The following is a 26,419-nucleotide window of genomic DNA, read 5'->3' on the forward strand; positions in this document are numbered from 1 at the left end:
TGTAATAATAAAACAAAAAACAAAATTCCTATGGGTTGAGGACGCTCCAGGGTGTGATCTGAAAACTACGAGATCCAAAAGCATGTCGTGTGTGTAGGTTGGCGGGTGCTTGGCTCTGGCTAGTGCGTTATCCCACGCTTGAGGCCTTAGGTCCTAAACTTAACCTAGTGGAGTTTATCAACACTCCGGGTGTACATCTGAAAACTACGAGATCCAAAAGCATGTCGTGTGTGTAGGTTGGTAGGTGCTTGGCTCTGGCTAGTGCGTTTATCCCACGCTTGAGGCCTTAGGTCCTATACTTAACCTAGTGGAGTTTATCAACACTCCGGGTGTACATCTGAAAACTACGAGATCCAAAGGCATTTCGTGTGTGTAGGTTGGTAGGTGCTTGGCTCTGGCTAGTGCGTTTATCCCACGCTTGAGGCCTTAGGTCCTAAACTTAACCTAGTGGAGTTTATCAACACTCCGGGTGTACATCTGAAAACTACGAGATCCAAAAGCATGTCGTGTGTGTAGGTTGGCGGGTGTTTGGCTCTGGCTAGTGCGTTTATCCCACGCTTGAGGCCTTAGGTCCTAAACTTAACCTAGTGGAGTTTATCAACACTCCGGGTGTACATCTGAAAACTACGAGATCCAAAAGCATGTCGTGTGTGTAGGTTGGCGGGTGCTTGGCTCTGGCTAGTGCGTTTATCCCACGCTTGAGGCCTTAGGTCCTAAACTTAACCTAGTGGAGTTTATCAACACTCCGGATGTACATCTGAAAACTACGAGATCCAAAAGCATGTCCTGTGTGTAGGTTGGTAGGTGCTTGGCTCTGGCTAGTGCGTTTATCCCACGCTTGAGGCCTTAGGTCCTATACTTAACCTAGTGGAGTTTATCAACACTCCGGGTGTACATCTGAAAACTACGAGATCCAAAAGCATGTCGTGCGTGTAGGTTGGTAGGTGCTTGGCTCTGGCTAGTGCGTTTATCCCACGCTTGAGGCCTTAGGCCCTATACTTAACCTAGTGGTGTTTATCAACACTCCGGGTGTACATCTGAAAACTACGAGATCCAAAAGCATGTCGTGCGTGTAGGTTGGTAGGTGCTTGGCTCTGGCTAGTGCGTTTATCCCACGCTTGAGGCCTTAGGTCCTATACTTAACCTAGTGGAGTTTATCAACACTCCGGGTGTACATCTGAAAACTACGAGATCCAAAAGCATGTCGTGTGTGTAGGTTGGTGGGTGCTAGGCTCTGGCTAGTGCGTTTATCCCAGGCTTGAGGCCTTAGGTCCTATACTTAACCTAGTGGAGTTTATCAACTCTCCGGGTGTACATCTGAAAACTACGAGATCCAAAGGCAATTCGTGTGTGTAGGTTGGTGGGTGTTTGGCTCTGGCTAGTGCGTTTATCCCACGCTTGAGGCCTTAGGTCCTATACTTAACCTAGTGGAGTTTATCAACACTCCGGGTGTACATCTGAAAACTACGAGATCCAAAAGCATGTCGTGTGTGTAGGTTGGTAGGTGCTTGGCTCTGGCTAGTGCGTTTATCTCACGCTTGAGGCCTTAGGTCCTATACTTAACTTAGTGGAGTTTATCAACACTCCGGGTGTACATCTGAAAACTACGAGATCCAAAAGCATGTCGTGTGTGTAGGTTGGTGGGTGCTTGGCTCTGGCTAGTGGGTTTATCCCAGGCTTGAGGCCTTAGGTCCTATACTTAACCTAGTGGAGTTTATCAACACTCCGGGTGTACATCTGAAAACTACGAGATCCAAAAGCATGTCGTGTGTGTAGGTTGGTAGGTGCTTGGCTCTGGCTAGTGCGTTTATCCCACGCTTGAGGCCTTAGGTCCTATACTTAACCTAGTGGAGTTTATCAACACTCCGGGTGTACATCTGAAAACTACGAGATCCAAAGGCATGTCGTGTGTGTAGGTTGGTGGGTGTTTGGCTCTGGCTAGTGCGTTTATCCCACGCTTGAGGCCTTAGGTCCTATACTTAACTTAGTGGAGTTTATCAACACTCCGGGTGTACATCTGAAAACTACGAGATCCAAAGGCAATTCGTGTGTGTAGGTTGGTGGGTGTTTGGCTCTGGCTAGTGCGTTTATCCCACGCTTGAGGCCTTAGGTCCTATACTTAACCTAGTGGAGTTTATCAACACTCCGGGTGTACATCTGAAAACTACGAGATCCAAAAGCATGTCGTGTGTGTAGGTTGGTGGGTGCTTGGCTCTGGTTAGTGCGTTTATCCCACGCTTGAGGCCTTAGGTCCTATACTTAACTTAGTGGAGTTTATCAACACTCCGGGTGTACATCTGAAAACTACGAGATCCAAAAGCATGTCGTGTGTATAGGTTGGTGGGTGCTTGGCTCTGGCTAGTGCGTTTATCCCACGCTTGAGGCCTTAGGTCCTATACTTAACCTAGTGGAGTTTATCAACACTCCGGGTGTACATCTGAAAACTACGAGATCCAAAAGCATGTCGTGTGTGTAGGTTGGTAGGTGCTTGGCTCTGGCTAGTGCGTTTATCCCACGCTTGAGGCCTTAGGTCCTATACTTAACTTAGTGGAGTTTATCAACACTCCGGGTGTACATCTGAAAACTACGAGATCCAAAGGCATTTCGTGTGTGTAGGTTGGTGGGTGTTTGGCTCTAGCTAGTGCGTTTATCCCACGCTTGAGGCCTTAGGTCCTAAACTTAACCTAGTGGAGTTTATCAACACTCCGGGTGTACATCTGAAAACTACGAGATCCAAAAGCATGTCGTGTGTGTAGGTTGGTAGGTGCTTGGCTCTGGCTAGTGGGTTTATCCCACGCTTGAGGCCTTAGGTCCTATACTTAACCTAGTGGAGTGTATCAACACTCCGGGTGTACATCTGAAAACTACGAGATCCAAAAGCATGTCGTGTGTGTAGGTTGGTAGGTGCTTGGCTCTGGCTAGTGCGTTTATCTCACGCTTGAGGCCTTAGGTCCTATACTTAACTTAGTGGAGTTTATCAACACTCCGGGTGTACATCTGAAAACTACGAGATCCAAAAGCATGTCGTGTGTGTAGGTTGGTGGGTGCTTGGCTCTGGCTAGTGGGTTTATCCCAGGCTTGAGGCCTTAGGTCCTATACTTAACCTAGTGGAGTTTATCAACACTCCGGGTGTACATCTGAAAACTACGAGATCCAAAAGCATGTCGTGTGTATAGGTTGGTGGGTGCTTGGCTCTGGCTAGTGCGTTTATCCCACGCTTGAGGCCTTAGGTCCTATACTTAACCTAGTGGAGTTTATCAACACTCCGGGTGTACATCTGAAAACTATGAGATCCAAAAGCATTTTGTGTGTGTAGGTTGGTAGGTGCTTGGCTCTGGTTAGTGCGTTTATCCCACGCTTGAAACCTTAGGTCCTATACTTAACTTAGTGGAGTTTATCAACACTCCGGGTGTACATCTGAAAACTACGAGATCCAAAAGCATTTCGTGTGTGTAGGTTGGTAGGTGCTTGGCTCTGACTAGTGCGTTTATCTCATCTGATGTGCATCTGGACACTATAGGGTTCATCACCATCCCAGTCAGCCTTTCTAATTAAAAATGTACAGTATAGCTATATTTTCGTTACAGAATAGAGACATTTAACTTAACCAATACGGCAAACCGCGCTTTTCGATAATTACGTCGCAACACTATATTGCCTTAAATTTAGAAACTTAAATGAGATGGATATTTTCCCAAGTCAAGTATTCATTTTGACAAATCAGTATGGAAATACGCCATAACGCGTGAACGTGTCCACATTTATTGGACAAAATTCTAAGATGTGTCGTAAATGCCAAGATAAAGGTCTCTATTCTGCTTTTAATTGATACTCAAAGTTGCATAACCCCCCTCTGGCCTAGGCAAGAGGGGGTCCGCCCCTTCCTGCACCCCCAGTAAATGCATCCAAATTCAAAACCATGGAATTGTAGGCGCATTTCGTTTTAAAAAGGGCTATTTGTGCGTACACGAACGTATAAAAATTTGTCATTATAAATTAGCACATGCATGCTAAAACTACTTTGTTTAAAACTAGCATGTTTAAAACTAGTTTAAAAAACGTTAATAAACGTACCTTATATCTTCACGACTTCGAAATAGGAATAGTAAAAACAGCAAAGAAAGAGTTACCTTCTATTAGCATCTTATGTCCGGTACAAAGATTCAATCCAAACGTTAGCGTTTTATACTCATCACTGCACTTGTCCTTGATATTTTCCAGAATATATTTCGACTTTTCGTAGTTTCTTTTCGGATCGGGATGAACGTTCAACCAACCCCAAGAGGTAATATATATCCATCAAACTATTGAGAAGATGTAGGTTCGGTGATGCTTTCTTCTGAGGATTTTTTAATGTATTTTTTTCTTCTTCAAACTTAACTTGTTTCATTTGTATATAAGTCTGTATACTACTTTTCTTTCATTCTAAAACGTTTTAAAATGAAACGATATTTTAACAATTAAGATTTCAACAAAAAAAAGGGAAGGACATGAAAAAGAAAGTGACAACGAGGATTCGTACATTCTCTGATTTTATTTGACACTGTGACCTTGTTATTTTGGTTGACTCAGAAATAGTTTTATGGGTAAACTTTAGAGCATATTTACGGCCAAAAATCCCCCAGAAAAAGTGTACAAAGTGTACACTATTTTTGTCCGTATGTCTAGATAACTTTGAAATTTGTCGGAGAGCTATACACTGCTAAAGACTAAAGACAACATGAAGACTAATTCAAATAATAACATACCTTCTGGACAAAGACTGTTTGACTCTATCGGGTACCAAAAAATGCCATATTGAATAGTACGGCTTTCGGCCAATGGCCGCATATAAAATAGGTTTTTTATCACACAAAAACCTTCTTTTTTTGTGAACAACAACGAGAAATTAACTTTTTATCATCGTTGTACTTTTCAACTTTACTTTTCAATTGAAATGTTCATATTTTGCGTTGAACACTGGTTTTTGCGTCTTCCCCATGACTGTTGAAGTGTTGTTTGTTGCCAAGAAATGTAAACATTGAAAGCTTGCGATTGTGACGTCACTAATTGCATATTGCAAGAATTTCAGTAATGGACATTTAATGATTTTAAAAACTGATTAAACGAATTCGACTTTTTTACTTCTTTTCAGTTCGTCTATAGAGCAAGTTTTCAAAAGAATTTCAAAGTTTCAAAAGAATTGTTCGAAAGAATAATTCTACAACTATACCCAAGCAGGTTCATATCGCAACCTCGTACCCAGAGCAACCTCGCTAGAGCATGTTTGAAGCAAATCCAAACGAATAACCAAACAGAAGGCAAGGTCTAATACGTAAACCTAGCTATAAACATGAAAAATTAACAAAATAGTTTTTGCTCAGTAAAATAGGATAATGCTAGATCTTGAATGGTTCCTCTAATGGTTCTTAATAAAGTAAAGTGGCCATGCAAGCAGAATTTATTTCGTAGTAAATTACCCCACCCTCAGAGGTTTCCTTATCCACCAAGCATGGACCACAATTATGTAAAACTAAATGTTGAACTAGGAGAATCATTGGTTCTGAGATGTACAGCTCGCTAAGCGCGGTGAGAGACGCTTCGAATATCCCTTACAAACTAAAATGCATTGCGAACGATCATATAAACGAAAATTTAAAAGAACTACAAAATAGATCTTTTTACTATTTGTGTTCAGAATGTGTTACTTCCAAAATACAAAAATCCATTTCCATTGGTTTAAAGTCTCATTATAGCTATTGTATAAATATATTAGGAATAAATCATTGTATTGTACGTGCTATATGGGATTTACAATTTACACATAGAACGTGCGTCAGCTAATCGTCATTTCATTATTATTGGAACAATCTCGCTTCCGAGATTGTTCCAATTTTATTTTATTAATTCCGATTTATTAATTATACTTTATTCTATTCTAAATATAAAGCATCTGGAAAACATCAGCACTTGGATAGTTTTCAGAGATCAACGGCAACGCATTACTCTTGGAGAAAAAACGGATATGAAATAATATAATTAACAAAACTTGTTGGCTGCTGGCGGAGCTTGAATTCAATACGATACTTTGAATTATGCAGAGAAACTCATCAAGAACGTTTTAAATCATATACGAGGACGTGTTTGAGCTCATTGAAAGATATGTGTTGTTTCAACAATGGACGAGCTTGGCCTCATTTTGTAAGATCAAGGGCTATATATAGATCTATATAGATATAGTCATAGAGATCTTTTTAAACAAAGCTTTCGTACAACGGCCTCAGGTCAACAAAGAACAAAACATCTCATGAATGCTAAATTCGCTGATCAGCTATTTGTATGGTAAACGTCATACCTGAAACATCACAACTTATTTTACTTCGATAACGTAATTTGCAGTGTTTGGCCAGCTGTTACTACCAGCACAGTTTCTATGGATTCTGCGAATGATTTCACAAGAGCGTCTGGAAAACTCAGGATTACTTTATCCTTTTCCTAAAAGATACGCGGTAAGATATTTAGTAATTATGTGAAAGTGAAAAAAATAACTCTCTTTATAGTGTTTTTTTAATAAAGCTTGAAATGAAATGGAGCCTTCAACGGAGACTATAGTTTTGAATCTTATAAGAGACATGCATGGTACGGGAATGCTGCATATTCACAAGGAACGTTTGCAGTATAAAATAGCTAAAGTAAACTGTTATAGTAAATATATATAACAATAGTCATCTTATTCGCCGACCTTGGTAAGAGTCGTCTTGATTTCTTTGCCATCAACTTCTGCTTTGGCTGATGTGAAGTTCATAACAAGTCCCAATGTTACAATGTCAACCTCTCCAAACAAGACAGAAAGCTGCGAGCAAATATAGATAAAAAATAATATACTTATTTTTGTTAACAAGGCGCGGTGTAGCCTTTGCTTGTTTAATATTTATGATCTATGTATAATTACCTGAACATTTGCAGTATTGCCGATTGTCTGACTATATGTTCCCCAACCAGACCCAACAATAAAGAAACTTTTGAACTTATCTTGATTGCATATTGGAGCAAAGTTGAGTCTTAGTGCTTTTTCGCCAATAGCAAGAATGTCCCATGTCTAAATAACGAAGAAGAAGTACAGTCGCAAAACGACATTATACTACAATAACCACGCAATTTTGTTATCATAAATCATATGAAACTACACTATACCATTCCTGCACCGATTTCAAAATAGAGAAATGCCGCCATTGCTCGAGCATAGTGATCACCACATTCGATTTCATTCCAAGGACTTCGTCTTGTTCCATCATATTTCTCACGACATTCTTCGACAACTGAAATAAAATTACACCACATCCTGAAAACTATCTTCCTTGAATACAGATATAAAAATCACAGATTTTTACGAAACGATACACAACAAAACACAACAAAAAATACAGAAAAACCAGCAAAGACAAGACACATAGCAACACACGCGACTTCACAAACTAGCTAACACACCCTGAAAAGCAGTAGCATTGGCGTTCTCATAGAGCAACAATCCTGCAAACGAATGCTCCAATCCAGACCAGGCACCCTAAAGTAAAAAACGATAAAGACCGTCTGAGCTAAATTAATTTGATGAATCAACTAACAGGCAAAAGCAGGACTTCGTCCTTGGTCCAAAAGTAATTTACTCTTGACTTCATTCCGAATTCATTTCTACTGTTTCGCGTTTCCTGGCGATTCATCTTACGCAGATTATTTACCTCAAAACTGTACAGCAGAGGTACCTTCGGAGTAGCCTCACCAGCTTCATTATCCCAATACGTGATACGTAATCCTTTATCGCGGGAATCAAAAAATGTTCTTGGCTGTTGTTCTATCAAAATAAGACAAGTGCTGGTCAGGCTCAGGTTACCCAAAGGATAAAAATCAAATTTCCTGAAGCAACGCTATATAGTATTCTAGGGGGAGGGGTTAGATCATAAAGGGCGATAGCTATTGTGTAGTAAATATTTTGTGGTTATTGATGAAAATTATTAGATGTAACTTACTAAAGTTAAAAGAGTCAACGTGGTTTCGTTTAAACACCCAGCTTAAATGGGACTGTATGTGGTCTCGAGGAAGCAGAGGACCAAGGCCAAGGGAATAAGCCCACCATTGACCAATCAATGCATCAACAAATGTACCTTAAGAAAGTTCAAAATAACTACTGAAGTCACTAATGACTCTATGCAATGATTCAGGGTAATGCCATGCAGGAAGCAAAAAAATTTAGACAACTAGAAACATGTCATAGGGGATTATTTCACATTTTATAATCATAACACAACATAAGAGTAAAATGGTTTACAACAGTTGCGTGAAACTACAGTAAACTATATTGTACATAAGTCATTAAAAGTAACTTTTGTGAAGACAAAACGAAAAGAAAAACCCTATCAATTAATTGAAAGTCCTAAGGTTTGCATGAGCAGGTCGTATAGTTGGGCACGCGTACATGCCCCAACAGTGCCTGATAATGTATCATCTACATGCAATGTGCCATTAATGAATAATATGTATAGGTATGTTTTTAACCATTTAACTCACCACAACCCAGCGATTCGTCTGGATGCGATTGGAATGTAACCTGTAAATTAAAACAATCCAGTGTAATTTAACTCTTTGCACATTTTAAGTAGTCAATTTAACGCGTCCTCGACCTCACAAATGTGAAAATATAGCCTGATAAAGTAAGAGGTGCTGGCTCTTTCCACATCGTTATTGATGTTTTGAGACAGATTTCTTTTCACATCAAAGCATACACTGTGTAATAAATTACCTGCGTGTACCACTTTCCATTTGTGAAGCAATATTGATCAAGATGCTTGGAACCCACTATGAAGCGTTGATGATAATCTTGAGCAAGTTCCTGAGAAATAAAATAATATACAATGTGTTACTATCATTAGAGCAATTATTGTTTAAAACACTGATTACGGCTGGATGATCACTTTTAAAGCAGCCATGATAATATGAAATGGAGAGTGTATACTCACTTCTTCGCCCATCAATTTTGCCATTTCCTCCGCCGCCCTTGAATTATAAAATACACATACAATTAGTATTGCCGTATTTACTGCCGCACAGTTTCCAACATAAAACCTGCCTTAACATACCTTACTGCACACAGGTACAAAGATCCAATAAATGTATCTATCCCGTACGTTGTGCGGTCATAAGTACATGGTTGGGCGCCAGTTAACAGACCTAACATACCTATAAGAACAAGAAACATTGAAATTCTTTCAGTGATGATGATAACTGTACTTGTGAATATATGTGACATTTATGCTTAACGTAATGGCTACTACAGTAACTAATGATGTTCCATCATCAGTGCCTGCTAGTCTAGATTGTTCTTTCAAGTGATTTACCCGGTTCTTTGCTGTCCAGTTTATTCATATAGCGCTCCATCATGGCTTTGATTTTTGGCCAGACTTTGTCAACGAAATCTTGAGGAGCAAATTGACGAATCTAGAATATTACAAATACCTGGTGGACGACGATTTCAATTGTAATTTCTTTATTCATCATTCAAAGAATGCGCACAAGGCGGGTTTCTTTTACTATTTCGCTAAATTGACAGTGCATGTACTGTAATCGATATGATGCAGGCTTCCATGAAACTGATCATTTTTATTGTAACATGCTATTGTACGTTCCAATGATTTACCTCACGGTAAGTCTTCAGGACAGTTCCCAGATCCCCATCAAGACAAATTCTGGTTGATGATAAATCAGTGGGATCATCTTTGTTACACCAGTCCCAGTCCTCCCACTGGCGCTTGACTAACAAAGGCATTGTTGTACGGCTGTGAAAGAAAAGACATGCAAATCAGAGGTTTAGTGAAGCACTCCCGTGTCAACAATAGGCAGTCAATCGTGGGACACATGTAATGTTTCACACAAAAAACATGTAATGTTTGTGATCTTTCGCCGGGAACCATTTCAGCTTTACAGTTCAAGAATACGTATTTTGAAAAGTTGATCCTGGTGAAATACCTACACCATGTTCCCTGTCTGTATTCTCATCCCAAGACTTTTTTTTGTCTATTTTAGGCATTTTGTTATATATCCAACATTTAATGAGAAGATAAATACATAAATTCAATAAAATAAATTCTGGGATTATATTTATGGTAAAACCTGGTAAAAAGCTACTAACCTGGGCATGATAGCGTTTGGCGCAATATTGTAGAGAAGATCGATGTTTCTCATTCTTCGTTCAAGGTCGGGAAAACATCTGCATGAATAAAAATTCTCAATTAACAAATGCGCAATAAATACTGAGTTTACAACAATTATTCAAGCACTGCATTGAAAGCCTTGCACACACTGAACAGTATAAAATGTGTCACACGTTTTGCAATGACGACGATGTTTTGAGTACGACTGCGTTAAACAGACTTTACCACGAAATTTACTGCAAAACAAACCGACCTCGTCGTTCAATTAAATTGTACCAAATGGCCTCGTTTTCTTGTCAAATACGTAGTCATGTTTTCTACTTAGCAGGGTTGAAAATTACTTTTTATTGAGTCTAAGATTATATATGAAGAAATAATTTTTTTTTAAAAAAAAAATTTAATCTTTATCCGCCTCTGACATGCTAAAATTAACATGGGATGAAGCCTTTTAGGGTGAAAATGATAATTGTCAAATTCTATCGAAGGTAACGGTTGCCCAGTGTAACGGTGCCTTACCAAATACAATTATACACACAATATAGTAGTCTATATGCAATTACGAGTGCAGTGTTAAAATCTACCTGGCAAGAACCATTTCATAATTCAAGACATGAGTGCAGTTCATTGGACAACAACCTAGTGAATAATGTCATGATAAAACTCGCATTTCTTCAAGGAATATTCTACAAGACAACGACTGACTGGTTCAAAAAAATACGGATATTTGCCTTACCACTTTGCGGGTTACAACCTAGAAAACACAAAAGATTTTAAATTGCATTTGTGGACAATTGAGAATTTGTAACCCTATAGCTTTATTATATCAGCAAATTAGCTGCACACACTCTATAAATTAACAAACATTCATAAAACTGCATAGCTGAACTGTACAATGAAACTTGAAAAATTTACATAAATATTTAAATAAAAACACAAATATTCATTTTCCATGGACTATAATGTATCATTCTTTAACATGCGAACTACTGACCTTCAAAACAATACAAATAAGAATCCTCTAACCACATGAATGTCGGAGATCTGATAACATAAAAAAATTTCAAACTTTTTCAATGTGCAAATGGTATATATATTGTTAAATGGGATCGCCTTATGGATATACAAGTTTCCCCAATCAGTCTATCTGCAGGCAATGAATAGCAAACAATGGACCCGCCTTACAGTCTTGCAGGCTACCGCTACACCTCTACCTTATCACGTGCTAAAATACAATGACGTCACTTGTATCTACCTCGGTACGGAAACTCGTCCCGCTGCACTGTCAATTAATTGCCATGGTAATGAAGATTCAAACATCGCGTCACGAAACTGTCGCGTCATTGTTGTGAGACTTCCAATGTTTTGACCAGTGTGTGATATGACCTACGTGCGATTAGAAAAAAATAACCTTAAACGCCGTAAAGTTCTACTATTCTAAAAATATGAATAAATCCTTTCAAAAATTATACACAATTAAGACATCGAAAAAACTGCACCTCTTTTATATTTGGCCACAGCTTGTTGTAATAATTCCCTAAATAGTAAAAACTTTTCGAATCCGAAACAGGTCCCCATCCACCCCACTTGCAGTATCTGAAAAAAATATGAAATAGACACATGGGTGAGAAACGAGGGTTACTTGTGATAGAGAAGTCTAATAGACATAGTGAAAATCAAAATACGCACTCGAGACACTCATAAATACACTGTAACATGACTTAATTACCTGTACGGAAAATGCCATGATAAAAGAAATGTGAAAGTCTGCAAAATGAAAACAGTTTAGTAGCAGTAGTTGTAGCTCATAGGCTTGTCATCACTTCTACCACCAGTATTTCAGTTAATAACTAACATGAAGTATATACCTCGCTTGTCCCCGCCTGGATTTCTCTGCAACAACTCAGTGCTCCAATCCATGTGTTTAATTTCTAGAAAATACACATCCATTTGGTGAGGCGAGGTGACTAATTAATGTAAAACTTGATGCTTTGAGCAAAGACCCACCTTGATTTTTTGATAACAGGCAAGGTACAGCTCGGTATAAATCGGGGCGCTTATATATATCTTATTTTATATATAAAATAAATATCTCACGTCAGATGGTCCCATTTGCCCTTGTCCTGACAGTCCAGTTGGTGACGTGAAATCCTCCCACATTCCCTTCACATCAGTAAATTGCAACAGACACGACTTGACATCTTCATCTTTATGGAACACTAAAAATTATAAAAAAAAACACGTTCCACTGAGGGGCACTGACAGCTTAAAACAAACTGGACCAATTTGAAAAAACTGTTGCTCTTTTGAAGTTCATCGTCAACGTGCGACAGTCCGCTAACTGAGGGTAGACAGGCAACATCTTTTATCGGAAGAATTATATATCAACTCTCAATTGTTGAAACGTTCATTTCAGTGCACAAACAATGCGTGCGTGGCATTTAAACAAAGGTGTACAAAAGAGCTGAGTCTGAATGCGAAGTGAGTTTAAGCTTCGCGTTGGCGGAATTTCCGTCCAGCTTCTTCGTTGCATATTTGATGTAAAAACATTGACTGTGCATGGTGCTTTAAAAAAAGAGTCCATTTTCTCGTCATTGCCTTTCAGTCTAAACTAAAAGTTTTAGTCATAACATGAAGCTTAGACTCTGATGTTTAGATGAAATACAAACACGACAGATTAAAAACTTAGAAAACACTTATTCACTGACCTCCAATAGATAATTCTCCATTAGTTCCGGGTCTATCGTCCATTTTAGTGTTGTTCATGTAAATACCATAGTATCCGCTAAAACAGCAAAAAGCACATTTAATTTATGTTTTCGCCATGCAATTCACACGGCAAAAGCAAAGTATTTTTTATACTTTTACACAACCTTATTCCTTTATATTCAGGAACCTCAGCGGTGTTTATGTTTCCTCCAAAAGTGTACAGAGTGTTTTGATTCCCGCCTGGAGTGTTTGGCATATTATCTACAAGATGAAGTACACGATATTTGAGAGAGTAAAAAAAATATACTGCATGTGTACTAAATTTGTAATCAAACGCAAATGAAATAAGGGCCTTCATGCAGGCCTGGGAAAATTTTCCGAAATTTTAAACAGCAATACAAAACCTAACAATTCATCTATACTGACGCACTCAGAATTCCAAGTATTCAAATTTTACACGCAAGCAATTTTTGGTTGTCTGTTGAAAAGATTCACTTAATTTACATACTTTATCTTACATTACCCAGCAAGGCTGCAAGCTATGGCCTTTGCTGAAAACATCTATATAGCTCATACTTCCTATATATAGATTATATATTTCTATAGCGTGCCTACAATGTATACACATAAAAAATCACATACAGATCTATTCTATTAATATGTACAAACCAGTTTCAATGGTTTTCAGACCATCCCAGCCAATGAAATTTAAAAGGGAACTCAACATTGTCACCTGTTAAACAATACAACCAGGAGAAGAAATCTGGATTACGCACGTATGTCTGTGTGAGGGTTAGGCCTGTTTCAGACGTCGAACATTTCATGTGCCGAACCTAATGTTAATGAGCTAAATAAAGTAATTGTTCAAGTTCATTTGCATTCGATTCGGCACATGAAAAGTTAGACGTCTGAAACGGGCCTTATATGTATTTTTTTAAGAGTGTTCTTATCGAAAGTTTAGGAGTTTTATTCAAAATTAAGAGTTTTCTCCTACGTCCTATTAATAAGGTTGGTATTGAGATGCAAGATGCGCCGACTAATCAATCTTCTCACAATACTTCCTTACTTTCACTGGCTTATCGGACGGATTGGTGACAGTGTAGTTGAAAATGATCATAGGTATAGCGCTGTCATTTGCATTCAATGGAATACAAGGATTGAATGCTTCAAGATGAACCTGGACAGGAACCTCAGTGCTTGTTACGTCAACTAGAAATAACGTAATCATATTGTTCGTGTGACAAACATAAATTTTTTATATTAATAAGACTTAGGTACTAGGTGTACATACTTTAATTGTGAAACAGTAATTTCATTGCTTACCTTCAGCAATCGGATATTTAGCTGTCACTTCAATTGTTTTTACACCAGGAAGTGTTTCCAGGAGCTCCTTGGACGCCTCTGGTACAACTACAATGTCAAAAAAATGAATGTGAAACACCTGGTTACAAGATCTAAAATTTCCCGCAAGCAAATTATCAATTATTATTAGCAACTGTCGTAGGTTCCAGAGGTTTGTATACACTGTATATACAACAAGGCAACAAGGCGTCATGACAATTTAACTTTTTACGCAATGTTCAACCTGGAGGCGGTTTTGCGAGGCCTGTTTTGCTTAAACAGCAAGTCCGATGTCCGTACGCTTACCACAAAAAACCCCTGACGTTTCTCTAACATGTATAAAGTATGGGTTTGTGTAGTCTTACCATGATCTTGCACAATTTGTGCAGGATGAAAGCCAGATTCATCGTACCACGTGTTTGATTGAAGAACTACAGAGTTTGCAGCATTAGTGGATTCATCCTCAACTCTGTTTATTAAGAGTGTTTGGCTCAATATAAGTATTGGTATGTACTCTTTTAGTGAATGTATACACTTACACTGTATAATTATACAATTAAAATCTTGATCAAATAGTACATTAAAAGTAGACTGTTTACAACTTAGGATCACTTCGAATGGATCGAGAGGAAAACATGAGGTTAATTTTAGTGAAGGTGAATTTAAGTTGAAAACAATAAAGGTACCTATACCCAACCTCAAACCCAGGGTTTTTCCTCTTCGTACAAGGTACAACCCTTGGTACAAGGTTAAGGTATACTTAGTTCTCAAAACTTATTATACTAATAAACGTAATAAACTAATTAGTAAAATATGATCAAATATGAGTGCAAATGATAATGTGTGAAAAAATACTTCATTAGAACCATATAAATACATATAAAAACATATAAAACCAAGAAATTATACATAGTTCATACTTGATTGCAAAAAAGGAGTCAGGAACATGAGCGAGGTGACAAACTTCATTGACTACTTGCCATTGACGCAATCCTCCATCTCCTGCTAAGGCAATACTTCCACCTCCTATACAAATTAGACCAAAAGATAGTGAATTTTCATGTGTTATAATTATTCAAAATTGTTTTGTGTGATATAAATATGAGCTTTTGATGCTAATTAATGAAGCACATGCACCAGCTACCTAATGCATGTGCATCAGGTAATAAATCATTAGGCAATGCTATTTCATTTCTTACAAATGAACAAGTTACCTATTGGTCCAAGTGGAAGAGTAACAGCTCTAAGTGCCTCATCAGCATATTTGTAGGAAGAACTTTGGGGATTCACTCTGTTATTGTAAAATGAAGGAATATAAATTTTCAACTATAAAGACTGTCTCCTGTGATCAATTAAATCTCACAATGTCTTGTTAAATTAAGAAAGCATTTTTCACACTGACATTAAAACATTCATACACAACATAATCACTCACTTTCTTTCTGGAACAGGTCCATCAATAATCTGATTATCAGGCATTGGTCTCTCATAACAACACCAAGGGTCACTAGAGAAGGTATATTCAATCAGCTTGGAATCATGATTAAGTTTATTTGTGAAACATGTCAAAACTACAAAGGCATACATACCTGAAGCAACATAAAGGTTTGATACCCTCTGTTTGTTTTGCAACATTTTCAGTGGGAACTGCTTTGATGTGTAATATCAACTCATCTCTCGACCTTGTACTACAAGCTGCTATTGCCTCTTTCCATTCATCTTCAGTACATCCCTAATTTAAATATTTCCCATTAAGCAAAAATGCATACACATTGTCCTATGTTAATATTGTCTTACAAAGTAAAATGTTAATATTGTCTTATGAAGTAAAATGTTAATTGTATCTTACAGAAATATAATCAGAATCTTCATCCAAGTATTGGAATGCAAGTGATGTGGTGAAGAAATTGTTCACTTTTTCTTTGATTAATCCACACACATCAGACCAACTAAATGTAGAAGATGTTTAAATAATTAATCATTAGAATGATAAGATGCACTATGTTTAATGCACCTACATACAAATCAGATAAGGAGTTGTTTAGATTCAATTACGTAAATAATAGTAAATAAATACAGCCATAAAATAAAGTAAAAGAACAGCTTTACTTAGCTCCAACGAATTTAATTTCAAAGGAAAAGTTTAAAGTGTTTACACAGCGTACATCCAACATTAAAAAAATACATTTACTACAAAACAGCTGCGACACTGACAACGTCATATGACCAATCATTCCACAACCAAAACGTACCTTGTATCATTCTGAACATTAAGTAAAATATTTTGATCGGTTTCGAACACTTCGGATGGATTCACATGAACATTAATACGAAGCTTTTGACTCATGATTGATGGTTTTGCATTAAAATTGCTAGGTGATTACAAAAACGCAAGGAATGATTTGCATCACTGGAAAAGTCTGTAATCTACTGGTTACTTCTGCCTACATCTGGGAATCAGGATCTGTCAGATGATATTCTGATATTCTGATCACCTGAATCTTTTTTGTTTTTAATTTTTATGACCCTCGGTATCATCCTGTATCCATTAATGACTATTACTTTCAGTGATTGGTGACAGCTATCATACGAATTTTTACTAAAAAAAACAATTCAGAATCGATTAGAAAAATAAAATTAAACTTTTTCAAAATATATAAAAATTCAATTCAATTAAAGTTCGAAAATCCAATCAGCTTATTACTGTGTCGCAAGCAAGGCTTGATGGGAACAGAGGAACAGAGTGATATCTTCTTGCTCGACTTATATCTTCTTGATTTCTTTTTTAAATTCTTTTTTTGTTTTTTTTTCAAAATTTTATAAGATATTACTAACGTTCATGGGAAAACTGAGGAATTCTAGAGGCAAAATTATAGCTCAGTGGTCTCTATATACAGTCCTATTGTACCTATTGTCCTATGTCAGTGTGTGGTGAAATTCACCGGCACTTTGAAAGTAAAGCAGTCAACAAATGATGGCAAGTGTTAAAATTAAAAAAGTTCAATCATCTCCATACGATGATCAAAAGCCTGGCAGTTCTGGTTTAAGACGGAAAGTTGAAGTATTTAAACAACCCAATTACACCGAGAACTTCATACAGTGTATCTTCGATTCAATCCCAGAAGAACAGAGGGAAGGTTGTGTAATTATAGTCGGCGGTGATGGACGTTACTACATGAAGGATGCTATTCAGATTATTGCTAGAATTGCTGCGGCTAATGGAGTAAGTTCTGAGCTGTTTACATTTTTAAATGTACCTTATTTTGAAAACCTTACTACGTGCGGGTCCTACTAAACCAACAACAACCGTCAACAACCGACAACAAGCTAAAAATTACTGACAGAAAGCTTATAATCATCGGTAACGATGTAATAGACGCTAATATTGTGTTTCTTCGACTTTATTTTTACAATAGCAGTAATAATATTACGAATTTCGGGGTCATCTTGTTGGCTTTTTATGCTTCCGCACGCCGTGACTGAAGCCAATGCTCCCACACTGAATATTTATAATTAATTGCCTTTAGATGCGATATTATGAATATTTTCGCTATTTTCTAAGTTCATTTCGGTACAGTTCAAAAGTTATAATATGTATTTACAATATTACATAACTTCATAGGTGTTATGTTTTATTTTTGACATATTTTTGACAACTGACCATTATACAGTCAAAAGCCCAGGATAATAAATTGCCAAATTTTTACTGCTATTATTAATGATGAATCCCACTAAAAAATAACCCAGCCCTACACAATCTTAAGCGAAACTGCTATAGGCACTGACATTTGACAATGACAGTGTTACTGCTAGTTTAAAAATAGGAAGTGTGGTTTAAATACATCTAGAGTTTTCTTATTGGAATTAATGCTTGGTTTCACACATACATGTTCTATGCAAAAGCTGGTATGTTTGAAATGTCATATTTATTCCAAGTGGAGTGGTCCAATGGCACAGTATGAAACCTTGGAAAACATACCAATTAATTTGGCATTAAAATTAAAACTTTTTTCTTTTGTATGTGGCAGCTGCTTTTATTCATTACATAAAAAATAAAAACAATCTATGTAAATGGATAAAAACTGTCAAGGTATAAATTTAAACAAAATGAAGGAGATGTCAGAAACATTGTGTAGGAATGAAAGCATGTTTGTGAAACCAAGCATGCATAGCGTGGGAAAATTTTTCATCAAGTGATAAATGATATCCCCGCGGTTTCTTGTTGTTTTCTTTATGTTTACTGTTTTTACTATCTTTCAATCCAGGTGGGCTCCTTGGTAGTTGGCCAACATGGAATATTTTCAACGCCAGCAGTGTCTTGTATTATCAGAAAAAGATCAGCTCAAGGTAGCTACAAATGAAATGATTTAAAATTTCCACACAGTTGCAAAAGTCAATGTCACACTGATGTTGCATATAGATATAGGATCAGAATATATGAGACATCATACAAGAATTTTGGCCTAAAGGAACTGGGTTTGTCATAATCATGCAATCATTATTCATTACGCATACATGCAGAAGCATACACGATTGAAATATTGTTTTAATGTCACCATGATACAAGATAGCTTGTGTAGTATTCAAATAATGGTGATTAGTCTTTTATTTACTACTTCAGCTGGAATTGTCCTGTCAGCAAGTCATAACCCTGGTGGGATCAGTGGAGATTTTGGTATTAAATTCAACACTGCAAATGGAGGTACTCAAATTTTCCGGAGAAATGCAGTTATTATAGTAAACCCGAATGACTGCCCAAATAGACGGCCTATTTAAAATATTCTTTCATCTTTCTGTAAGTCGATAACCAATAACCATATAACAACGTAATAAGGATATATACCCCTTCCATGACTGAACAGCCTGGACATGGAGCCCCCTTTAGGTGGGGAGGGGGGTAGGTTCGCCCAGTCATAGTAAGGACACTGAGCGAAGTGCGTGGGGATAATCACCTAACCGTGGTCTAATATTAGAAATAAAATGATACTCGCAAACAGTCGGACAATCAATTTAAATTCGCTTAAACTTGTATGCATTAATCATATATAAATCAAGCAAATTCTAATGAACTAAATAACTAATTTTGTTTTATCTAGCTCCATCTCCAGAATCGATAACCGATCATATTTTTGAACTATCAAAAAAAATAACGTCATACAATATTTGTGACAAAATAACATTGGATCTCAAATCTATTGGCAAACAAGAATGGATGATAGAAAATGGAAAGAAATTCTCAGTAGAAGTTGTAGATTCTGTCTCAGAGTACATGGAGTTAATGAAAGAAGTCTTCGATTTTGTTAAACTAAAACAATTTTTGACCGGCGAAAGAGCACCACAAATTATTCTAAATGCCATGCACGGAGGTATGTTCTGTATAACTTGCGTGAATCATGGGTTTATCTACAATTTTCAAAGGCCTGAAGTAGACAATACCCAATCCGTGGTTGACCTGCGAGGTGTGCCTAAAGCTAACAAAGACATCTTCTCTCATCCCTTGGGCCATTTAAACGCACGCATTTGTGAATAATTGTCCAGCTGCAGTTTCATTTGAAAACTGTTGTAGTACATATATCGGCGTGTATGAAAAAAATCCAGTATACCTGTACATTGCTAAGGAAAAACGTAATTTCGTAGACTTTATTTTATATGCATACATACATATTTAATGCACCTACAGTGTGTACGCTGTAGTAGCTGCCAACACGTTCTGTTTAATTCTTAGTCACTGGACCATATATTAAAAGAATATTTGTGGATGAACTAGGAGCACCGGAGGCGTCAATGATTAACAATGTTCCAAAAGAAGATTTCGGAGGTGAGACATATATAAAGGTGTGCCATGTTCAATGAAAGCGAGATTTATTTTCTCTAAAAAAAAGTTTTACATGGCCATGGCCAAAACAAAAAATTGTTTTGGAAAAAAATAAAACGGAATATAAAACTAGTAAGGATGAAGTCATGATTCTTGGAAAAAGTATTATCACTTTTCTGGTAATTGATCCCGCCAACATAGGAAAATGAAAGATTAATTCTTTGTTTTTCTTTTTTCCTGATTAGGTCACCATCCAGATCCAAATCTAACATATGCCGCAGACTTGGTGGAAATTCTTAAGAGAGGGGAACATGATCTTGGTGCAGCTTTCGACGGAGATGGAGTAAATTTTTTATTTGATTTCAGTTTCAGTATCTCTATTACTTTCTTGTGACGAGATAATGAATATTTGGTACAATACCAATGAGTTCTTTACTATTTTTTGTAGGATCGTAATATGATTCTGGGTAAAAATGGTTTTTTCGTCACGCCTTCGGATTCTTTAGCGGTGATCGCTTCTCATATGTGGTGCATTCCTCATTTTGTCAAACACCCGCCCACTGGTGTTGCTCGAAGTATGCCAACATCAGCTGCTGTTGACAAGGTTGCCGAGCGTTTAGGATTGAACTTATATGAAGTACCGACGGGTAGGTCAATCAGATCATCACTTTCGACCCAAGGGCATTTACACCCTGTTATATTAACCACGAAATTAATATATTTAGCTCTACCCTTGGGCGCCATCTCCACCGGCTTTACCCTAAAATTGTACCTTATTATGAGTGATGATGATGTAGCTCTAGCCATTACTCTAACATGCGCATAATAACTTATCTACAGGCTGGAAGTTTTTTGGCAATCTGTTGGATGCAAATAGAATCTCACTTTGCGGTGAAGAAAGTTTTGGTACTGGATCAAACCATATCCGAGAGAAAGATGGTTTATGGGCATGTCTAGGTAGGCAGATTTAGATTGAAGTGTACTGCCCTTATCTCTGAGTTAATTCTGCAATATATAGCAGATCAAGGAACCACTGGTATTTTTTGTTCAAGCTTGGTTGTCTATACTTGCTGAACGCGGCCTGTCAGTTGAAGAAATCGTACGTGAACACTGGCAAAATTATGGTCGCAATTTCTATACCAGGTACGAAACGTTTATATGAGATCCAATTATTTGCATGGTAATCAGCGAAAGTTATATTTTCTCGGATACCTAGATATGACTATGAAACGGTTGAAACAGAGGCGGCAAATCGAGTGTTTAAAAAATTGCGTGATCGAATTGATGATGATAGTTTAGTTGGTAAAAAGCTCACAGGTGGAGTTAGTGGGAGTGAAAAAACCTATGAAGTGCGATGTGTCAACGATTTCTATTATGAAGATCCAATAGATGGCAGTGTTGCTAAACAACAGGTATATATATCGTACTGCAGTTGCAGAAGAATCTCCGTATTGCTCATAAAGCGCAAAATGATTTTTGGAATAATTAGGATATTTTGACAGATCTGTTAAAGGTTACTCTAGCTGAGTTACAGGCGACTTCGCAACCCTTTGCATTACATTGTCAACCACACAGTCCACACTACTGTAAATCTTCATTAATTAATTAGTATACAACGAGTATTAAGGATTTCAAGTCGGCATACAGTAGGTTATAATAATGGATTTTTCGTATAATTCCTGCCCTAAAATAATAAACTTTCCAGGGTGTTCGAGTTTGTTTTATTGACGGATCAAGATGTGTTTATCGTCTCAGTGGAACAGGAAGCACAGGGGCAACAATACGTATCTATATTGAAAGTTACGAGTCAAATCCCGAGACGTACTCTTTGGATGCACAGGTAAACTTATTTTCGTCCCCAGGTCGTTTATCCCATTTCTTTTTCTCCATTGTTTTTTTAATCGGTATGTGAGTTTGTATCTGGCCAGAAAATCCATCGAATACATCATCTTATACAATTTTTTCATAATATATTTTAACAGGTTGTTCTGAGACCGCTTGTTGATATAGCCTTGAACATTTCCAGCATTCAAGAATTTACTGGCAGAAATGCACCAAGTGTGATAACATGATGATGTAATTCGTGACAATGACTTTGTGATGGCATTGTCCCTTATAGTCTAAGCTTCATGGAATGCACAATTAACTCGGGGCGGGTCACTATTTTATTGAGCTTCATAGACCATAGATGTAGCTACTACTCGAGTATAAAATAATAATCAAATGCACGTTTTTCATACGCACGTAAAGTCAAGACCCTTGTAAGTAATAAGTATATGTTATCTTTCAAATAACCAAGTGAATCAGTAAATTCATGATCAAGATGCTTTTTTATTTCCGAGATTTATTCGGCTTCCGAGAACCGAAAAATCGGACATGTGTCACATGTTGGCCTGACTTGGCCATATGCTTAAAGCTGAAGTCTGAAGTTGGTTTGACGTTGTGTATGAAAAGTGTTTAGCTGACAAGCCAATGACGATTGACGAGTATAAAAGCGTGGGCCTCGGAGTGATCAACCCAAGACTCCCGCCAAAGATCTTTCCCAAAACGCAACCTCGTACCCAACCTCGTACTTAGGGTATTTTCACCTCCGTTCTACGACCCACGCTGCGGCGTGAAAGATCCTGCGTAATTTCGCTGTGTTATAGGACGGGGGGAGGGGGACAACGTGCATAGACAAACGAAACGTGCATAGAATGGAATGCACCCTGGTCAGTGAACCTGACGCGTTCTGCAAAGCGCCTGGGTACGAGGTTGCTGTACATCGTCTGCCACGTGCCACGTCGAAGAAGGCGAAATAGTAAAATATCATGTTTATGTTTTATTTGGAGCAGAAATGGCGAAAATCGAGTCAATTATTGTGGAAGCATCGGCGTACTTGGCTGATGTTGGTCTAGAAACACATGCATTTAAGGTAGACAACTAGCCATTCTTTTCTTCGGGGCTCACAATGTATATTGTTTAATTAATTTAATATAAACATTCACAAGGCATCACGCTGTCATTAATTAATGGCATTAGCCCTTAGATGCACAGTCTTTGGAAAACCTGAAAACCTTAACTGCCCTGTGAATGAATTTGCTGACAAAGCATTCTGTCATTCCTAATTGGCCAATCAGGCTCACGTAATTGTTTTATTGTAGACAGGATGGTACAATGACCAAGTGGATGAACCATTTCAACTTAAATATCCATATGATACTTTAGCATTATGTATTATCAGTTCACCTGAAATGTTTGAGAAAGGTTTTAAGCCTTTCTTGAAAACTGGCACCTATTCAGGGTCAATGGACCCCTTGGATGAATTTATTGCAAAATATCTTAATAAATTTAAAGCAGAAGTCACAAGTGAGGAATTAGAAATTATTTTTGACTATGAAATACTTCCAAGTCGCAAGCCTAAAATACTAATCCAGACTGCTGGTCATGTTTCCGGGGCGGCATTTTACTACCAGCGGAAAAATGTTAAGAATGATCCATGGCCAGCTAATACAAAAATATATGGAGTCAGTATTCATGAAAAGTATGCTGGTTGGTTTGGTTTTCGAGGAGTTATTATTTTCAAGAATGTCCAAGCTACAGAGTTAAAGCAAAAATCTCCCGTAGATGTTGTTTGTGAAGATGAAAAGAAAATTCAACTTCTCCAGAAATTTAATTATCATTGGAAAGATTGGAGTTTTAGAGATATTGTTCCTGCCATCATGAAATATTCAGATGAGCAAAAACTGTATTTTGAAACACCCCCTGCAGAAAGAAAAAATATGTTGGAAAAATTTATACACTCAGATGTGGCATAAGACAATAAGGCATGTACAATATGTGCTATCAAAATATCTAACAACATTTAGGTTTGCCAGATGTGTATTTTTTTCAGAAACATTTGCAAACGTGAAATTTGAGCAATTTTTACATCAAAGGGGCCCAGATTGCATGTTATGAGCTAGTCTGCTAGTGCATTATCGTGGGTATAGGGAGAACAAATAAATTTTTAAGTGATGTTAAAAATATATCAGAGTGAACTGTCGTGAAACTGGAGAAAATATATAATTGACATATAGCTGTCTTGGTCTATTTAGTAATTGTATTATAGTATTATTGTAATATAGTAATGTATATATATAGCAACATGGTTGATATATATGTTATATGTACATTTAACGCAAAATACATTATGTACATATACATAAAGGTATAAGTAGTTTTAAGTATAATGTAAACTTTATTTATCGTTCTTTTCCCATGGTTGTTAATCGCCTTCTCTTTTGAGGCAAATGTTGAAAATCCTGTTGATTTGTCTGTTGCACTAACTTCCTCTCCAATTCCATAATTTTATTCTTTAACATGGCCACTTCTTTCTCAGCTTGCACTTTGACATATTGTAACTTCTAGTGATACAAACTAGATTTTGTAAGCTTTAGTGTTTGAGAAAGATTTAGTATGTGATTCATGTGGTACTTTTAATAGAATGTCAATGATGGCTTAAAGTGAATTAAGTTGTACAGCAAGGAGCGTTCAACAAAATGATGTTCCAATGCTGTTACTGATAAGATTTGAAGACAGACAGTAAACTAATCTCTAGCTATAATTCTAATTTTACATACTTTGCGAAAAATTTCATTGTTAGCAGTCGCATTTGAGCCTGGTTGTTGTTTTGAACTACTTTTTTGAACCTTGAGAAGTTTGGCATCATACTAGAAAAATATGATGATTTTTTTATAGGATATCAAAGAATAAATTATCAGCACCAATTACAGCTAGCATTCCGATAGTGCTAACGCTTAAAATGGCAGATCTAGCTATACCTAATAGTTTGTCAAACGAGTTGTTTAAACAAGTTTCCAGCTAACCTCTAGTCTTAACTTGACAATTTCTGTATGTTTATCTCTTTCTATATCTGATAATTTTTGACACAACTCCCTTATTTCACCGTTCTTTTCCTGAACTTCTTTCTCCAGCAATGACACTTCACGTTTATCTGTTTTAAGTCAAAGACACTTTTCATGTTCAACATGTTCAACTAGTCAAATGGCTAATAGCACAGAGAATTAAACACCGTAATCTCACTTTGTAACTGATTATTTTCTTGAAGTCTTTTTATTTCAACTGCGTGAGCTTGTTGGCTGGCTTCTAAATTCTTAATAGCCTCATTCATTTGGCATTTGTGACTCTTAAAAAGATATATTTTGTATCAGATGGCCTTGCATTTGCGCATCATACTCTCTGACCATACGTATGAAAGAGAAAGAGCCAAGAAATACGAAAATTAAAATGCGATTTCCGACTCAAAGTTTCGGCGAGGAAATATTGAAAAGGAAGCCTATAAGTAGAGAGAATGGTAATGTAATTTGCCTGTTCAAGATTTATCGCCATTTCTTTTGCGTCCACGAGTTGCTTCTTCAACTTTACATTTTCGTCTGATTGAAAATTTTAAATTTAATTAAGAAAAGCTATTCAGTAATTGTGATTTTATTAGCAATGCCAATGGCATGTGCAATGCTAATGTTTACTGAAAATATAAAGTATACCTTGCATGTTATTTCTAATGTCTAGAATTGTTTGGAGTTTGTTGACCATTTCCCTGAGTTGTAGGCATTCTACACAGAAAATTGTTAGAAAGAATACTGAAATCAAAGCTGCAAAAGCCTTATGGAGAACAAACGTAGAAAAGTCCTCGTACTCTCGTTGGCCGTCTTCTCAGCTATTTGACTCTTTTGAAGCTGCTTTTGAATAGTTGTGAACTGCACTTTTAAGTATGAATTGTCTTTAGCTAATTTTTTTATGGTCTACAAAAAAGGATAGATCGTTTTAACAAACAAAACCAATGCATTATCTTGATTTGAAAGGTTACTTATGTTTACACCTTTTTACTTACCTTTTGCCAGGACAAAAATTCGCTTACAAATTCACGTAAATCAATTTGTTCATTTGAAGCTTCCATTTTTAAACTCTATTGGCGTTAAATGTTTATGTGAAAACGAAAAGATATACAAATCCTAACAGTTTTAGTTGAAAAAGTCAATCTTTTTTGTTGATTTAAATTTTGGCGCGAACCAGCACAGGTCTTGTTAAGCCTGTTCGCAGGCCATTTATAAAGGGTGTAATATAAATTTTAGGTGTTGCCATTTTTTATGCACAATAGCACATTTTTTAATTGTGTAGCTCACAAAGTGAATATTTTGAATATTATTAAAGTGGTTGCTTTAGGTTTAGACTGTATATCTATGGATTTCATCCGTACAACGTGTCAACGTCCTTATAAGCTCTATGGTGCATCCATGTTTATAATTGCAGATATAAAAGCAGATACTCTAGACTCTGCTGTGAAATTAATATTGCTTGATTGCAGGCATTCACTTGAACTATTTACCTTTCATTT

The 26,419-nt window shown here is 36.9% G+C and overlaps 4 protein-coding genes across 4 annotated transcripts; 2 read left to right on the forward strand and 2 right to left on the reverse strand.

Moving 5' to 3' along the window:
- Positions 1–5,677: 5,677 nt before the first annotated feature.
- Positions 5,678–16,684, reverse strand: LOC114526284. Its single transcript, XM_028547839.1, has 35 exons — positions 16,481–16,684; positions 16,078–16,177; positions 15,818–15,960; positions 15,664–15,735; positions 15,443–15,519; positions 15,149–15,254; positions 14,594–14,697; positions 14,211–14,297; positions 13,954–14,096; positions 13,557–13,620; positions 13,052–13,148; positions 12,887–12,963; positions 12,276–12,397; positions 12,047–12,109; positions 11,908–11,945; positions 11,678–11,774; positions 11,434–11,564; positions 11,173–11,222; positions 10,915–10,932; positions 10,763–10,817; positions 10,160–10,237; positions 9,668–9,806; positions 9,369–9,468; positions 9,111–9,210; positions 8,991–9,027; positions 8,774–8,863; positions 8,542–8,581; positions 8,004–8,138; positions 7,716–7,828; positions 7,468–7,543; positions 7,174–7,298; positions 6,932–7,078; positions 6,722–6,832; positions 6,335–6,474; positions 5,678–5,986 (listed from the first exon to the last, which is right to left on the reverse strand). The coding sequence occupies exons 1-34, from the start codon at positions 16,573–16,575 to the stop codon at positions 6,355–6,357; spliced, it is 3,150 nt and encodes a 1,049-aa protein (XP_028403640.1). The 5' UTR covers positions 16,576–16,684; the 3' UTR covers positions 5,678–5,986; positions 6,335–6,354.
- A 442-nt stretch (positions 16,685–17,126) lies between these two features.
- LOC114526288 (phosphoglucomutase-1-like) lies at positions 17,127–22,307 on the forward strand. Its single transcript, XM_028547843.1, has 12 exons — positions 17,127–17,451; positions 18,494–18,575; positions 18,850–18,930; positions 19,325–19,594; positions 19,954–20,046; positions 20,289–20,386; positions 20,492–20,690; positions 20,884–21,000; positions 21,096–21,186; positions 21,260–21,455; positions 21,749–21,883; positions 22,026–22,307. The coding sequence occupies exons 1-12, from the start codon at positions 17,200–17,202 to the stop codon at positions 22,113–22,115; spliced, it is 1,704 nt and encodes a 567-aa protein (XP_028403644.1). The 5' UTR covers positions 17,127–17,199; the 3' UTR covers positions 22,116–22,307.
- A 572-nt stretch (positions 22,308–22,879) lies between these two features.
- Positions 22,880–24,455, forward strand: LOC114526387 (methylmalonic aciduria and homocystinuria type C protein homolog). Its single transcript, XM_028547974.1, has 2 exons — positions 22,880–22,957; positions 23,187–24,455. Exons 1-2 carry the CDS (start codon positions 22,880–22,882, stop codon positions 23,838–23,840), a joined length of 732 nt encoding a protein of 243 aa, XP_028403775.1. The 3' UTR covers positions 23,841–24,455.
- On the reverse strand, positions 24,267–25,981 carry LOC114526481 (coiled-coil domain-containing protein 152-like). The gene is made up of 8 exons (XM_028548094.1): positions 25,916–25,981; positions 25,721–25,826; positions 25,569–25,637; positions 25,393–25,457; positions 25,108–25,210; positions 24,891–25,018; positions 24,645–24,734; positions 24,267–24,428 (listed from the first exon to the last, which is right to left on the reverse strand). The coding sequence occupies exons 1-8, from the start codon at positions 25,979–25,981 to the stop codon at positions 24,267–24,269; spliced, it is 789 nt and encodes a 262-aa protein (XP_028403895.1).
- Between the last annotated feature and the right edge of the window lie 438 nt (positions 25,982–26,419).

This window comes from Dendronephthya gigantea, unplaced genomic scaffold (assembly GCF_004324835.1).
Source record: "Dendronephthya gigantea isolate DGI-Jeju-01 unplaced genomic scaffold, DenGig_1.0 000038F, whole genome shotgun sequence".
Taxonomy (NCBI): Eukaryota; Metazoa; Cnidaria; class Anthozoa; order Malacalcyonacea; family Nephtheidae; genus Dendronephthya; species Dendronephthya gigantea.